This window comes from Pipistrellus hanaki (assembly GCF_964339955.1).
Source record: "Pipistrellus hanaki genome assembly, chromosome: 2".
Taxonomy (NCBI): domain Eukaryota; kingdom Metazoa; phylum Chordata; class Mammalia; order Chiroptera; family Vespertilionidae; genus Pipistrellus; species Pipistrellus hanaki.
In genome coordinates, this window is record NC_140504.1 from 133811613 (window position 1) to 133828881 (window position 17269).

Consider the following 17269-nt stretch of genomic DNA (forward strand, 5'->3'; position numbering starts at 1 on the left):
TTTAAAAGCAAAACTAGCTTTTTATTGTTTGTTTACACATCTTTAATTTATTCTGCTCAATTCTCTCCATAGTCCTAAATTCTACTGTTTATAAAACCAGGCCATTGCAGCTCCAGACTCAAAAAAAAAAAAAAAAAAAAGCCAGATTATCTTGACCGACTGACACTTGAAAATTAAACTGTTTGATGTGTGGTTTTGGTGATCCCAAAAAAGAATATACTTGTCAAAAATATATATATACTTGTCATTAACAGGGCCCAAATTTATCATTGGTGTGTAGCAGCCGTTGTTTATAGAGGCCTCTCATGCACACTGCATATCAGGGGAAAGCCTCGGACTGAGCTGCTAGCCTCTTGCACCGAGTTTCTGCTGCATGAGCTGTACCTTATAGAGAAGTTTCTGGAATCATAATTCAGCCAATAAGCTGAAACCTGCCTCATCCAATTGGAGCTGCACAGCTGAATCATCATCATTTGCCTCTTTACTGACCAATCAGAGCAGTTTCGTAACAACCAATCAGGACTTAAAATCCCAAGCAATCAGAACAGTACTATTTGTACCAATCAAACTACATTCTTGGATTTCTTATTTGCATAAAAATGGACCAATCTAGATCCAGGGCAAGCACATTGTCTATACAGCCCAGCATCCCTTTTGTGGAGAGGGGAACATGTACTTTTCAATTTCCACTGGTTGGTGTTTCCTTGGTTTGCAAAACTGTATACCCGCATAAAGTTTCTCTTTTTACGACACCCCAGATGAGGACACCACTGGCATTAGATTGGTGGCACCGATCTTTTGTTAACAGGTTGATGGAGAAAAGGTACCACTGGCCCACGTTGCAATTACATCCCAGAGCACTGCAAGCAGAACAATGCAGAGGATCTTATTGTGTTCCCTTACAAGTTATCTTCTGAAGGAGGAATTATCCTTTTATGTCTTACACTTTCTTCTCCAATCATTTCTCCTTTCGTAGTTGTAGCATTCTCAACTTTCCAGACTATCTATGAGGTGAAGCATTTGGTTGGTTAAAAAAAAAAAAAAAAAAAAAAGGAACGTAAGTCCTTAGTGAATACAATAGGGAAAAAGGAGTTTATTTTCTTAGTCTGGTTGTACACCACTGTGAGGGATACAGTGTTTTTCAACCTTTTTTGGGCAAAGGCACACTTGTTTCATGAAAAAAATCACGAGGCACACCACCATTAGAAAATGTTAAAAAATTTAACTCTGTGCCTACATTGACTATATATAAAGTAATTTTCTTGAATAGGAATCAAATAAACACAAAGAAAGTATTTTATAATTACTTTATTATGAAATATTAAGTAAACAAAATAGTGAAAAATTATAAAATTCTTGTCTTGTCTGCACCTACGGCACACCAGGCAACATCTGTGCCGCGGAACAGCGGTTGAAAAACGCTGGATTAGACAACTAGCCAAATCCCTTGTTCTTATTAAAAAAAAACAACACACAATTGTTTTTATCTTGATTACCCATAAAGAACTTTAAGATTCTCATTTGAAAGTCTTGTGTAAATTTGTGATAGATAAGAAATGTGTCTCCCCGTACCTGACCTTACAGGATCTGCCCAGGGCAGCATGGTGCACGTGCTTGTGCTTAATAAGTAGCTTTCAATGCTGGTGGTGTTTGAAAGGTTATACATTTTAAAGGGTATTTTGTTTCCCTTTTTGTTGGCTGGACCAAGGAGCTTCCTTTTCTAAGGCCAGCACTATTTGAACTCAGTGAAAGTACACTTTGTTCTAGGAGAATTGCCATATGAAAGCCCGGAATATATATTGAGTTCTTTCAAAAGAGGGGGGGAAATCGTGTTCTAAGACAGTGAGCGCTGACTTGGTGCTGAATGAATAATTGTTATGTGCTCTTTTATTCACAGGCTCGTTTCTCATATGTGCGGATGAAATATCTCTTCTTTTCCTGGTTGGCAGTTTTTGTTGGAAGCTGGATTATATATGTGCAGTACTCCACCTATACAGAACTATGCAGAGGAAAGGACTGTAAGAAAATAATAGTAAGTATTTTTTTATTTCCTGGTATATGGAAAAACCTAGATTAATAACATATTTACTACTTATATATATAATAATATTTTCAAAAAGTAAAAGTTAATTTTGATCGTAGAGTTGTGCTGAATTTCTTAGCATTTTGGTAGGACTAATCCCCACATAGGAAAATCTAATATTCAGAAGTCTAAATACATAATACATACATAACACAGACTAGTGTGAGAGCATCATCATTACAAAGAGGGATTTTTATTTTTCAAATATACTTGAAGTTTGCCCTAGCTGGTTTGGCTCGGTGGATACAGAGTCAGCCTGCAGACTGAAGAGTCCCAAGTTCAATTCCGGTCCAGGGCACATGTCCAGGTTGCGGGCTCCATCCCAGGAGGCAACTGATCAATGATTCTCTCTCATCATTGATGTTTCTATCTCCCTCTCCCTTCCTTTCTGAAATTAATAAAAATATATTTTAAAGGTGTGTGTGTGTGTGTGTGTGTGTGTGTATTCATATATATATACACACACACACAAATAAAAGGGTAATATGCTAATTAGACCAGATAGACTGAACATTTTCTGGTCATCCCGTCCTCCTTCTGGATAAAGCCATGGTGGCAGGGGCCAAGGCAGAGGCGGTTAGGGGTGATCAGGCTGGAAGGGGAGGGTGGTTAGGGGTAATCAGGCAGAGAGGTTAGGGATGATCAGACAGGCAGGCAGGTGAGCAGTTAGGAGCCAATAGTCCCAAATTGTGAGAGGGATATCCAACTGCTGGGTTAGGCACAGGGATCAAGACTAAACTGGCAATCAGACATCCCCCAAGGGGTCCCAGATTGGAGAGGATGCAGGCCAGGGTGAGGCACCCCCCCAAGCACAAATTTCATGCACCAGGCCTCTAGTCTACAATAATAAAAGAGGAACATGCAAATTGTCTGTCCCTCTGCTATACCCATAAGCAATCAGGAGCAAGTATACAAATTTATACAACATGCGGCTCTTTGGCACTTTGAGTGTGGCTCTTCCATAAAATGCCACGTGCGGGTGCACACGTACAGTGCGATTGAAACTGCATAGCCCGTGCGCAGAAATCGGTTTTTGCCTCTTAAAAGAAATTTCAACCGTTGTACCATTGATATTTGGCTCTGTTGACTAATGAGTTTGCCGACCACTGTTATAGGAACATAAAACAGGGAAATTTGAGCTTCCCAAAATTCTAAGAAAATAAAAATCAATTTAACTATAGGTATTCTAAAATCCAGGCAGGATTTTTTTTTTTTAAGTTTTTCCTCAGGAGTATTACAGCTTCTTAACTAAGCAAAAGGGGGAATTACTAATATAAGAAATATAACAGCAGAGGGGAATTATTTTTAAGTGTAAGCTTTTCAAAAACCACATATAAGTGGACCCATATAGTTTAGATTTGTGTTGTTCACGGGTCAACTATAGAGTGGTTTCCAACTTTAGGTTATTGTAAATAATGGTGTGCAAATAGCTTTTGAATCCCTGTTTGCAGTTCTTTGGGGCATATACCTAGATGTGGAACTGCTGAATCATATGGTAGTTCTATTTTTAACTTTTTCAGGAACTGCCACATTGTCTTGCTAATTCTCTTAAATGCATTTCAGTTCTCTGTTGAAATTATCTGTTGTTTTATTTACTTTCTCTACCTTTTTTCTTGGACATGAACATAGTAATTTCACAATCCTTTTTGGATGACTCCAGTGTCTGGATCATCTGTGGATCTGTTTCTATTGTCCGTGCTTACCTCTTGTTTTTGGTCCTGTCATTTTGTCTTTTGACCTGCCCTGCATTTTTTTTACACACTGCCTCCAGATAAAAGTTCCTTTCCCTCTGGTAGTCAGTTAGTATAATGGTAGCTGATCTTCTTAACCCAATCACAGACTGTTCGGACTGGAGGCTTGGTTGCACCTCTAGTGCAACCCTCTCTCTGCTCCAGCTATTTTTGGCTCATCCCTATTCCAAGAACATAGGCCTCTAAGGGTTTTAACTGAGAGCCTGGGAATTCATTGGGGTTTCTCCCTCTGGCAGGTTCATAACGTGAGCCTGTATCTTGTGAGACTGCCAGAATGTCTGCTCTGCTTTTCAAAGGCGGTCCGGTGAGGGTTTTAGCCTCCCATTCTGTAAGGCCTCGGGATTTGGCAAATATCCCAACAGGATAACTGGCTGTATGCTTGAGGCTCCCTTAGTTTCCTATTTTTAAAGACTCACTGATTTCTTATCCCCAGCGGCAGCTCTCACCTCCGCTCATGCCCAGTATTGGCAAAATCCTCAAGGGAAAAAGAAGCTATGAGTCAGCTCATCTCTCTGAGGACCTTTTTCTTTTTCTTTTTTAATATATTTTTATTGGTTTTAGAGAGAGGAAGGAGGGAAAGGAGAGAGAGAGGGAGGGAGGGAAACTTCAATTGGTTGCCTCCTGCACTCACCCTGACTGTGGATCAAACCCACAATCTGGGTGTGCACCTCACCTGATGGGAATTGAACCTGTGACCTTTTGGAGCATGGGAGGACACTCAACCAACTGAGCCGCACTGGCCAAGGCTCTTAAAGTTCTTCTAGCTCACCGTTACCCCTGGGGTTCAGCCTTCAGAGTCACCGCCCAAAGCATGGTGTACCAAGTTCCCACCCTTGGTAAGGACTGAACTAGATTCTTATCTTCCATAAGACTGTGTTTCAGGTCATGCATCTGAGAGCAATCGCAGCCACAAAATCTAGGCTCGTCTCTTTCGAATCTTATCCTCTCCCTTATCCTGATCAAGTAATATCTTATTCTTAGATCCTTTTATATATTCCTTAAAAATATTTTTTTCTGCTTCCTTCTTAGTTCTAATCAAACAATTCCTATGCAATATTAGTACTGTCTTAGTACTATTTGTCTGAGTACTACTAGTTTTGATATGTTTTAAGATCATAATTCCTAAATGCAGAGAAACTACAATTTTTTTTTAAGCCAGCCTTAGTGAAATGATACACTTTAGGCTCAGAAAATTTTCTCATCATTTTTAAGTTTTAGTAAAATAAGCATTAAATTATGCTCTCCATCTATTTCTTATCAATTGGTATTTTTAAAATTTACCTTTATTGTTGAAAGTATTATAGATGTCTCCCTTTGCCTCCCCCATTGACCCCTCCAACCTGCTCCTCCCCCCGCCACCCAGGCCTTCACCTCACTATTATCTTTGTCCATGGGTTATGCATATACATTTTTTTTCCTTAATCTCTTCCTGCTCCCCCTCCCACCGATCTCTCTGAGATTCATCAGTAAAGTGAAAGTCTCCAAAGGATTAAAAATCACAATCTGTCTCAGCCTACATGAATTTCTTCTTCTCTGTATATCTGTCTCTGTCTTTTTTCTTCTCCATATGTGTGTGAGGGGTCATATCTATTGTAGTGATCAAAAGCATAAGCATTGGAATAAAAGACCTTTGGGTTTGAGCTCTACCTTTGCCGTTCCTTAGCTGTATAAGCTCGGGCAAGTTATTTAGCTTCTGCAAAATGAGGATGCAAGTTTATTGTGTTCCTTAGTAATATCTTACAGTTTTCTTGCTGACATTTTATGGTAAGTTCTTTACAAAGTATTTTAGTTTTAGTATTTTAATTTCCATTATAAGTAGGGCTCTTTCTTCCCTTATATTTTCTAATTGCGATTTTTATATGTCAAAGGAATTGACTGCTATAAATTAATATGGAACTCCACTAATTGTTTCTCCAATTTCCTTTAGTTTTTTGCCTAACTTTATTGGCTACTACTGGAATTTAATTCAATTTTATTTAATATTAGAGGCCCAGTGAACGTATTCATGCACCAGTGGGTCCCTCAGCCTGGCCTGCACCCTCTCACAATCCAGGACCCCTCAGGGGATGTAGTAGGGCACGAAGGTGAGAAGCTTGAGCTGGGGCCGGGTGCCCTGTTACTCCGCTGCACCTGCCACTCCGCTGCACCTGCCACCACAGCCCACTCACACTGCTCTGTGGGAGTGCACTGACCACCAGGGGGCAGTTCCTGCATTGAGCATCAGCCCCCTGTTGGTCAGTGCACATTATAGTGACCAGCTGGGTCATTTTGGTCACTTAGGCTTTCATATATATAGATAGATGCTAATAATAGTAGGTACCTAGCCATATCATTCCTAATACTGAAACATCCTTGCAATACTAATAAAAAAAAAATCCTGCACATGGACAAAGTATGTATTTCTTCTGATGTACTCTGGATTCCATTCCAGTATTTTATTTAGCTTTCTTTTTTCCTAAACTTTCTTGAAAGATATTGGTTTACTGCTTACTCTTTTGGGAGGAATCCCAATATTTGGTGGGTTTTTATTTCATTGTTACATTGCCTTGAAAAAAAAAAATTGGGAAGATTTTGTTATAAAAATTTTTTAATCAATAAAAATCCAATATAAACAAGTAAAAAATAAAAATAAAATAAAAAGCAATGGAAAAAAATATCCTCAGGTGAGGATTAACTAAAGAAAAAGAAAAAAGGTGAGGGAGGAAGAGAGTGTTTTCCTCCTATGCCTTTTTCAGGTCATTATTTAATGTTGATCTTTTCGGCACATTCCTCTGTGATCCAGAGAGAGGGTCTACCTGGATACCAGTGAGGAGTCACTGTGCCATTCGGTGTACCTTTGTGCCTGTTATATTAGCATGTGCTTTAAAACTGAAGCATTAAAAGATGGAAGAGCCTCTAAATTTTATTACAGTCTCTTTTAAGATTTAATTTCTAGAGATGATGGTTTGTTGCTTTAAACAACTAGCTTAACATACACTAGATTTAATATACCTGGAGCCATGTTTCCAGTTAGGTAGCAGTACATAGCTAATTATTTTACTTAGCTTTGCATCTGCTTAGGATCAATCATAATTATTTGACTCCAAAAGTTCATTTTGTTCCATTACCCTATATTTTTAAAATATATGGAACCAATTTACTTGGACCATACTGTTTTTAAAGTACGTGCAGGCTGCCCAAGCCAGTTTGGCTCAGTGGATTGAGCGTTCGCCTGCGGTCTGAAGGTTCGATTCCAGTCAAGGGCACATGCCCAGGTTGTGGGCTCAATTCCCAGTGGGGGGGCGTGCAGGAGGCAGCCGATCAATGATTCTCTCTCTTTGATGTTTCTATCTCTCCCTCTCCCTTCCTCTTTGACATCTATAAAAGTAAATTAAAAATAAATAAAGTACATACCGTACAAGCTTAACCTTTTCCTTTGAAAAAAAGGCTAGTCTTCCTGTGTGCCAATTTGACTTAGGTTGCCAATCTTTTCTTTGTGAATTTATAGTTTATTTTAAATCTCAACGAACATAAATTTTATTCTAAGAATAATCTTACTGGTTAAATTATAATGGGCCTCTGGTGGCCTTCATGTGCTATGCTGCATTCTTAGGTCACGTGATGTTCACCGTGATCCCGAAACAAGTGGTGTCATTGGAATCATTCACATCATTCCTGAGAAGCATTAAAGAAACTACGGGTGAAAGCCAGTTTGGAAGAAACAAGCCAGTGATAAAACACTGTGTCGTTTTAGTCCTGTGCTTACTAGCCCTGCTAGAGCCTGGAGGTACCGAATAAGACCCCGCCCTGAAGAAGCTTAGAGTAGTAGAGGATATGGAAAAATAAACAAGAAGCACATGATTGAGACTAGAAATTGTATTTCTACCGTGTTTCCCTGAAAATAAGACCTACTTACAGGTTTCCTTCTGAGTGAAATATAAGGCATCCCCCCGAAAATAAGGCCCCCCCTAGGCTAAACATGAGAGATTTGGTCCACTGATTCTGAAAGAAATGGAGTCACAAGAAATTCACCAGGAAATTCAGGAATTGGATTGTTATGATGATGTTCCAGAAGATGATGACATGATTGTCATTGAATAAATGAGTAAATTCTTGATACTTTAGAATTCACAGTTTGTCTGGTTTGTGTTGACAACTACCGTACTACCGTACCGTATACAGGTAATAAGTTTCCTTTATTTTCATTTAACAATAAATGTGTACGTATTCTTCTTCATGGAAAAGGCATCCCCTGAAAATTAGACCTAGCGCATCTTCGGGAGCAAAAATTAATATAAGACACTGTCTTATTTTCGGGGAAACAGGGTAGATTTAGCCAAAAATAAACAAACAAAACAAAACCAGGCCCAGCTGGGTTGTTGCTCGGTGGTTGAGCATCGACCTATGAAGCAGGAGTTCACAGTTCAACTCCCGGTCAGGGCATATGCCGGGGTTGTAGGCTCGACCCCCAGTGTGGGGCCTGCAGGAAGCAGCCAATAGATTATTCTCTCTCATCATTGATGTTTCTCTCTCTCCCTCTTCCTTGCTCTCTGAAATCAATAAAAATATATATATTTTAAAAATACCAGGATCTTGGCTATTTTAAATAATGCTGAAATAAAGGTAGGGTTGCATAAATCTTTTGGAGTTAGTGTTTTCATAGTTTTTTAATAAATACCCACAAATGGAATTGCTGGATCATACGGTAGTTCTGTTTTTTTAATTTCTTGAGGAATGTCCATACTGTTTTCCATAGTGTATCTTGAAGCATATGTCAGAATTTTTTTTTTAAGGCTATCCCATATTCCATTATATGTGTACGCCACATTTTGTTTATCCATTCATCCATTGATTCATCCTTGGGTTGCTTCTACCTTTTGGTTGGGATGTAGTTTTAAATTAACCAAATCCAGTTTGGTCATGCATGTGCTTTAGATTCTGTTTTGAAAGATGATAGCAGCCACTGAAAAATGTTTGCTGTAGGTGAGTGTCAATACGCCCATATAACCACATTCTAGGTTATAATGAAAATAATTTCTGCTGCCTATTTAGGTGTTGGTTCAGCACGTATTTACTTACAAGCAGTCGCACAGCATTTCATATCACCAGTCTTTAAACTCATTGAAATTCTAAGGGTCGCTTGAGGAGCTGTGTCAATGACATGAAAGATTTGCTCAAGGCAGAAGCAGTGATATCCAGGGACAAGTTTACTGCCCTTATAATGAGCATCAGGGAAGTGGGAATTCCAAACCAATGATTCTCAATGTCTCTTTTTGACCAGCAGCAACGGTATCATCTGGTAGCTTGCTACAAATGCAAATTTCCAGCCCCACTTAAAGTCTAAGGAGTGAGAAACTCTGACTTGTTCAACATCTGTGTTTTAGCAAGACCTCCAGGAGACCTGACACTCCTAAAGTTTGAGAGCCTCTGATGCCAAACGATTCGCTCTGGGTACTTCCCTAAAGATAAAGGTTCTAACTTCTTGTGAAAGGGTAGGGAATATCTCCTATTTTAGCCAATTCGCGTATCTTAAATACCTTTAATTGCGCCAATAGCCATTTTTAACATTCGCCATGATTATTAACAGGTCACGGGTGTCACCAATAATTTGCTAATTAACAAATCTTAGAAATGTATCAATCTTTTTTTTTAATGTTTTTATTGATTTATATATATATATATATATATATATATATATATATATATATATATATATATATATATATATATATATATATAAAGGAAGGTAGAGAGAGAGATAGCCTCTCTTATGCGCAGGAACTGGGAGTCGAGCCTGCCAGCCTTTCGGTGTATAGGGTGACGCTCCAACTGAGCCTCACAGGCCAGGGCCGAATGGATCAGTCCTGACCAAGATGTGGAGCATAGGTTTCCTTATTACCTCATTAGAACCCTAGCTGAGCACCTGTACATTCCTGCATTTCCTGATTAGGACATTAGTGGCATCTGGACTATGCATACATACCACCACCGCCACCACCACAACCTCACCGTATATACTGAAGAATTTTAAAGTAAATTAGAGATATTATAACAGAATGGAAGGAAAGAGAGAAGAGGGGGTTTGTATGTTTAGAGAGAGAGGAAAGGGGAGAGTGTAATGAGCACTATTAATGGCCGAGGGAAAAGAAGTTAGGAGAGAGGGGGGGAAAAAATTAAAAGTTGAAGACACAGCGAGAGTGCAAAGAATGGTGAAGATTTTAAATAGTTGATGCAGGGCATGGGAGAGGAGGCTGACTAGAGACTTGAAACCCTCCTCTGCCGTTTTCTTCTAAGTAAGAACAATTGGTAAGATTGCCTCAAATACATTATTAGAACATGAGTATCGGTAAATTACTTAAAACCTAGTACTGTGCATCTATCTGTTCATTGTTATTGCCCCTTTGGTACTATTTCCATGTTCATGAAATTCCTTCAACTTAGATGAGGTTTGTAAAATTTAGCTCAAGGGCGCCATCTTCTGGTACTACAAAGTATGTGCAAGCAAACGAAGGTAGTATATAGTAAAATCGTAGTAATATTATAAAAAAAAAATCTTGCCTGACTGGCCTGGCTCAGTGGATAGAGGTCAGCCTGTGGACTGAGGGGTCCCGGGTTCGATTCCGGTTAAGGGCATGTACCTTGGTTGACAGCTAATCGATGCTTCTCTCTCATCAATGTTTCTAACTCTCTATCCCTCTCCCTTCCTTTCTGTAAAAAATCAATAAAAAAATATATTTTAAAAAACATCTTGGGAAAGGACAAACCTTTGACGTTTTCTTCTGAGTTTTCCATTGTAAACTTGAACATTCTTTATAATATCTGTGTCTATTTAGCTAGAAGGTCAAATTGCTGACAGTGATTATAGTTGTATATGGCCCTGTCTGAAAAACAAAACAGAACAGTGTGTGGCTAACCATCCTTTTTAAACAAGCATGAGGGAAACTTGCCTTTGGTTCGGGATGGAAGCCACAAGTTGAAGAGCCTGCTCTTTGTGACTGCCTCTTCCAGGCAGGGTTGGCTTGAGGCCTTTGCTCAAAACAAGAATGTGATTCTTGTAGCTGAATGCCAGACTTATCTTCACTGCTTAACAGTTTACTGATAAGGGATTGGTTTGTCCTCAGTTTGGTTTGCTTTCAATTGTATGGAAAAGTATTAATTTTATCTTCAATGAGGTCTTAAAATCAAATCACTATGTTCTATATGGTGGTTATTTATTTAAAATGTATCAGACGCTTAAATACCAAACTCTGTGCTAGAACGGAAGTTCAAAGGTGTGTGTGTGTGTGTGTGTGTGTGTGTGTGTATATGTGTATGTGTATATATATATATATATATATATATATATATATATATATATATCAGTGTCTTCAAATCCTTTTACTTCCTGCCAGGGAAGATAACATGAACATAAATGGTGATATGTTTGGGAACATAAGGAAAGAAGGGAGGAAGAATTTAGGCTCAGGAAGGAAATACACAGCCTTACGATTATTTATTCATTGGAAGATGGGTATTGTGAAAAGGTCACGGTTAAGTCTGGACCTGGGCAGAGTTATGAATGAAGTGTTCCTCCAGACTCAGGGGCCACAGATCAGGACGGTCGAAGGGGATAGCTGTTAGTCCTATCCCCGAAGTGGTCCTTAGTAAAATGCCCCATTGCTGGGTAAAGACCCAGAACCCACTTCATTCATTCATCCATTCCGCAAGTGCTTTTCATATGCACTGGGCGATGTGTCAGACGTGTGTGTGAATCCTCAGGAAGCAAAGGTGGGCGTCCGGGCCCCCCACTTGGTGCTTGTGCAGAGGGGGTGACCGTGACCTGGTCCCCTCAGGAGGAGCTCTGGGTCGGGCATCTGTCCCCGCCGTTCTGAGGCCTGCTTTATCCTCTCCAGCACAATCATTCCGGTTCTTTCACCTCAGTGGGTAAAAGCTCAGGCTCTGGAGGCAGACTAGCTGAGTTCGTCAGATTTCAGCACCACCACTAACCTGCTCTGCAAGTTTCTTAACCTCTTCTTAACCACTCTTGCCTCAGTTTCTTTATCAGTAAGATGGAGATAATTGCTCTTTGTAGGGAGGTTGTAAAGATTAAAGAGATATACGTGAAAAGCTCTTGGGACAGTGATGAGGCATAGAAAGCAATATGATAAATTTCCGTGTACCTACCATCTACTAGCAAATCTGAACCTTTCACCATATTTGCTTCACTTTTAAAAAGAAGAAAATGATCACAGTCCAGCTGAAGCTCTCTTGATCTTCCCTGGTAGTCGCTTTCCTCCTCCCCAGAGGAACCACCTTCGACAATTTGGTGTGAGTCCTTGCCAGCACCTTTTCATCATTCACTGAGTGTATAGGGGCATATAAATAATATGTAATATTGCTCTGTGTGTTACTAAACTTTAATGATACTAAACTGCACATATTCTACAACCTTTTCCATTTGAAATTGTTTTCAGCATTTTTCTATTTGATATGTATAGACCAAATTCTCTCATTTTAATGACTGTATTTTATAGTATTTTATTATATGAATATACCACAATTTTTTAAAAATATATTTTATTGAGTTTTTACAGAGAGGAAGAGAGAGGGATAGAGAGTTAGAAACATCGATGAGAGAGAATCATCGATCAGCTGCCTCTTGCACACCCTCCACTCAGGGTGTTCCCCCAACCAAGATACATGCCCTTGCCTGGAATCAAACCCGGGACCTTTCAGTCCGCAGGCTGACGCTCTATCCACTGAGCCAAACCAGTTTCGGCTGAATATGCCATAATTTATTCGGCCACTCGCTTGATGGGCATTTATTCGGCCACTCGCTTGATGGGCATTTATTCGGGCACTCGCTTGATGTTGCCTAGTTTTCACTTACTGCACCCTGAGGTCTTCCTAGACTGTACCTTGATCTGATACTTTTTGTTACTGATTCAATTTTTTTAATGTTTATTAGTCTTATTCAGATTTTCTCTTTCTTTTTGCATCATTTTGTTATTTATGTTTTTCTAGAAAAAATGTTTTATTTCAATTGCTTATTGCCATAGAGTTGTTTATATTATTCACTATCATTTCCCTTTCTTTTATATTTTATAGTCATCTTTATTTGTGCCTCCTCTTTTTCTTTTCTTTTCTTATTTTTATTGATCTTAGAGAGAAAAAGGAAGGGAGAGAGAGAGAGAGAGAGAGAGAGAGAGAGAGAGAGAGAGAGAGAGAGAGAGAGAGAGAGAGAGAGGGAGGGAGAGAGAGAGAGAGAAAGAGAGAGAGAGAGAGAGAGAGAGAGAGAGAGAGAGAGAGAGAGAGAGAGAGAAACATCAGTGTGAGAGGAACATCTATCCGTGGCCTTCCACACACATCCAAACCAGGGATAAAAACTATGACCTTTCGGTATTGGGGCAATGCTCTAACCAGCTTGAGCCACACAGCCAGGGTGCCTCCTCTTTTTCTTATGATCAGTCTTGCTAAAGGTTCATCTCTCTGTTAAAGTTTTAAAAGAACTAGCTTTTTGTATCATTGGTCTTTTTTCCCATAAATTTCTGTGGGGTTTTTGTATTTTTTACTTCTTTGGGGAGCTTACTCTGTTATTGTTATAATAACAATGGTTTGTTGTTGGGTGTTTTTTTTTTAAGCCTCTTTAGTGGAGTGAAACTACTTATATTGTCTCTTGCTTTTTCATCATTGTGTTTAGAGCTGCCAGTGTCCCTGTAAGAACTGCAGGGTAGCCGCATCCCACAGATTTTCATTTGTATACCTTTGTTGTTCAGTTCTAGATAATTTGCATTTCCATTGTGATTTCCCCTTTAGTCCACAAATTAGTTAGGAATGTGCTTTTCAGTTTCCACACATGTCTGCGTTTATTTTGATTTCTCGTTTCTTTGTGGTCAGAGGATGTGGTTTATACAATCTTAATTCCTTGGAAAACCTAAACCATACCTTTCAGAGGTTTCATCCCAGCTTGTGAATAAGGCCTCAGAACTCCCACCACCTTTGCCTCAATAAATAAACGTACCAATGAAATTGATGGCCGTTTGGTATCAAGCAAAGATACCAAGCAGATGGTTCTGCATTTCCTAAAAATCCAGACAAGTTGAACCTGGGGAAGAAAATATTGAGCATCTCTCTGTGTGATCCCGCCTCCCAAACTTGAGTCTGAGAACTATGGCTCTGCTCCTCCTGTGAAGATGAAACCTAACACAGCCAGGTCTGAAGGAGAAAGCAGGCATGGCTAGGGGCTCACCTGGGAACTCCTCTGCTATTGATGCTGAAGGGCACAGTGCCGAGGTGTTGGCACTTCACTCTGCACACGGGCAGGGCTCTCCATCTCTATCAGGGCTCTTCTATCCTCACATCACACTGTGGGAAAGTTAGACCCAAACCTTAATATATCCCACTTCGTGGAAATGGCAGAAACAATACTTTCCAGTCACAATACAATAAACTTGAAATTAACGAAAATCTATCTGGAAAATTTTTAAGTATCCTTTTAATTTTTGAGCCAAAGAGAAAATGCAAATTGAAAATTTAAGTATCTAGGAAATAACATCAATAATATATATGTTAAAATATATCAGAGCCCTGGCTGGGTAGTTCAGCTGGTTAGAGCATCATCCCAATGTGCCATGGTTCTGTGTTCGATCCCTGGTCAGAGCACATACAAGAATCAACTAATGAATGTATAATAAATGGAACAACAAATCAATGTTTTGCTCTTTTCCTCTCTCTATAAAATCAATAAAAATAAAATATAAAGTCTTAATTACATTAATAAATGGCAAAAAACAAAAGCTGAATTAAAAATTTATTAAATTAGAAAAAAAATGTAAAGAAAGCAGAAATAATGAATTAACCAATACAAAATAAAAATAAAAGATTATGTTCCTATTAGAAGCAATAATAAAATTTTATACTTTGTTTCATCCCATCTTCTTTATTCCACCTAATTTTAATCAATGTATTATTAGTAGTTCTGCAAGTGATTTTCTCTATACTTTTGAATATATTTCTATCTCTGTAATTTGACTTATTAGATGTAAATGTTATCTTTTGACTGTGAATAGTAAAGATAAAATCAACACTCTTTTGCCACATGCCATCTTCTTACATGTCCCCTCCTTGAGTTTTGTTAGTTTTATTACTTTTACTAGCATCTATAATATATATATAAAATCCTAAGTGACTGGAACGACTGGTCACTATGACATGCACTGAGCACCAGAGGATAGATGCTTAATGTAGGAGCTGCCCCCTAGTGGTCAATGCGCTTTCACAGTCAACCTACTCCCCTCCCCCACTCTCTCCTCTCCCCATTCCCCCAGCCGGCCAACCTCCCTCGGTCTCTCCCCTTGGCTGGCAGACCCCAGGCTGGGGTGGGGAACTGGGAATGGGTGGCGGCAGATGAGGCCCCTTTCCCAGGGGGGCCAAGAGCCGGCTCCCTCCTCAGGGCTGGTGGCTAACCTCCCATGCCCTGTCCCTCTCTCCCTCTCCGCAGCTGGCAGGCCCCGATCGGCCTGCTGCCCACCCACTACAGTGGCAGCACGGCAGCGAAGAAGGAGGAGAGGGGGAGGCGGGGAACTGCGCAGTGGTGGGGCGCAGTGGTGGCAGCATCGGCATCTGGCATTCATTCCATTTGTGACTGGCCCGGCAACCATCACCTCCTCTCCAGCCTGACCCTGATCAGCCTGGCCCCAATCGGCCCTGGTCTCTGGCCAGGCCTGGGGACTCCAACCGTGCATGAATTTCATGCACCGGGCTTCTAGTAGTTTATAATATCAACATTCTGAACAATATACAGTAGTGCTAAAGAGAATGAGCTGTGTGACCTTGAGAAAGTTACTTAACAGATATTTCTGTTTTCTTATTTTTACCATAGGTATAACAACAGGTTCAATGGACATAATAGGGTTGTTGTCGTAATAATAAAAGAACAGTGCCTGACACATTGTAAGCATCTATTAACTATCAGATATTGCAGGAATAATTATCAAGAAATAGGTTCTCAAAGTTGTTTTAATCTCAGTCCAACATTTCATCTGGCTTTCATGTTTAGTTTCTCCATTCATCTCTTGGTTGCCTGAAATTCATTCTCTAATGGTTCAAGAGATGCTATTGGATGTTATATTTTCTGATCCTTACGTGTCTAAAAGCATTTGATGCCTTTTACTTGAAAAGTTTGGCTACGTAAAATAACTTGCTATTACTGAGCACTTATTATCTGTTGAAGTCTTATTTTAAACCTTTTCATTAAGTCCTTTGAATTCACAATATTTGTTCTGCTGAAGCCGGTTTGGCTCAGTGGATAGAGCATCGATCTGTGGACTGAAGGTTTCCAGGTTCGATTTCAGTCAAGGGCATGTACATTGGCTGCGGGCACATCCCCTGTAGGGGGTGTGCAGGAGGCAGCTGGTCAATGTTTCTCTCTCATCGATGTTTTTAGCTCTCTATCCCTCTACCTTCCTCTCTGTGAAAAATCAATAAAATATATAGAAAAAAATAATAATAATATTTGTTCTGCTTCATGACATTTTCTGGAAATTTTATTTATCTGACACTTGCTTTTCCTATTCCTTTTATCTTGTATATTTGCTATACAAGCCTCATATTTGTTTTCTTTAGATTGTTACTCACTACTGAGTATTTATAGGAAGCAACTGGGGCAGTGAATGAGCCTGTAGTGAAGCTGATGTGCCCACAGTGTGTGTGTGTGTGTGTGTGTGTGTGTGTGTGTGAAGGAGAGACAGAGAGACGCTCACTCAGACTGGTTAAGCCTGCATATCTCCCTGACAATTACAAGCTGCTCATGATATACGTAGTTTTTTTTCCAGCCTGTTTCATTAACAGACTATCTCCAATACAGATAACATTTTTAAGGATTTTCCCATTCAGCACTGCCTTGCCCTGACACTTCATGATGCCAGACAGAGTCCTTGGACATTCCCACAGCTGTGTCCCTTACACCCTCAGTGCAAACCAGGGCGATGGTTCTTCTCCTCAGATGTACCTCCTGTGCAGTGTTTTGCCAGCTTTGTCTGAGAATTGAGGTCAGAGCAGGTATTTAATCTCAGCATGTGTCTGGACTCTGGTGTAATTTTCACTGAATTTGGCAGGCCATCTCATTTATTGTGTCTTAGGGTTACATTGGCACCTTATTTTATCAAAGGTAGAGCTTGCATTTCTTTTTTTAATTTTATTCCTTTCCCCCCCTTTTTGTTGAATTGATTTGGGTGGCACCAGTTAACAAAATTCTACAGGTCTCAGGTGCTCGATTCCAGAACACATCATCTGTACCCTGTACTGTGTGTTCACACCCCACGTTTATTTCTTATTTTTGGATGATGTCAAGGATGACAGAGGTAACTTTATTTTGTTATTTTAAAACATTTTTGTAATTTAAACTTTATTTTAAAACCACAGAGCTATATTTTTAAAATATATTTTATTGTTTTTTTTACAGAGAGGAAGGGAGAGG

The 17269-nt window shown here is 39.6% G+C and overlaps 1 protein-coding gene across 2 annotated transcripts in view; it reads left to right on the forward strand.

The window, feature by feature from the left end:
* The window catches only part of DIPK1A (divergent protein kinase domain 1A), a 107425-nt gene that overhangs the window by 80443 nt on the left and 9713 nt on the right, over positions 1-17269 (forward strand). For both annotated transcript variants that reach the window (XM_084873435.1, XM_084873436.1), the window contains exon 2: positions 1898-2032. In XM_084873435.1, coding sequence (XP_084729561.1) covers positions 1898-2032 — 135 coding nt within the window. The remainder of the gene's footprint in view (positions 1-1897; positions 2033-17269) is intronic.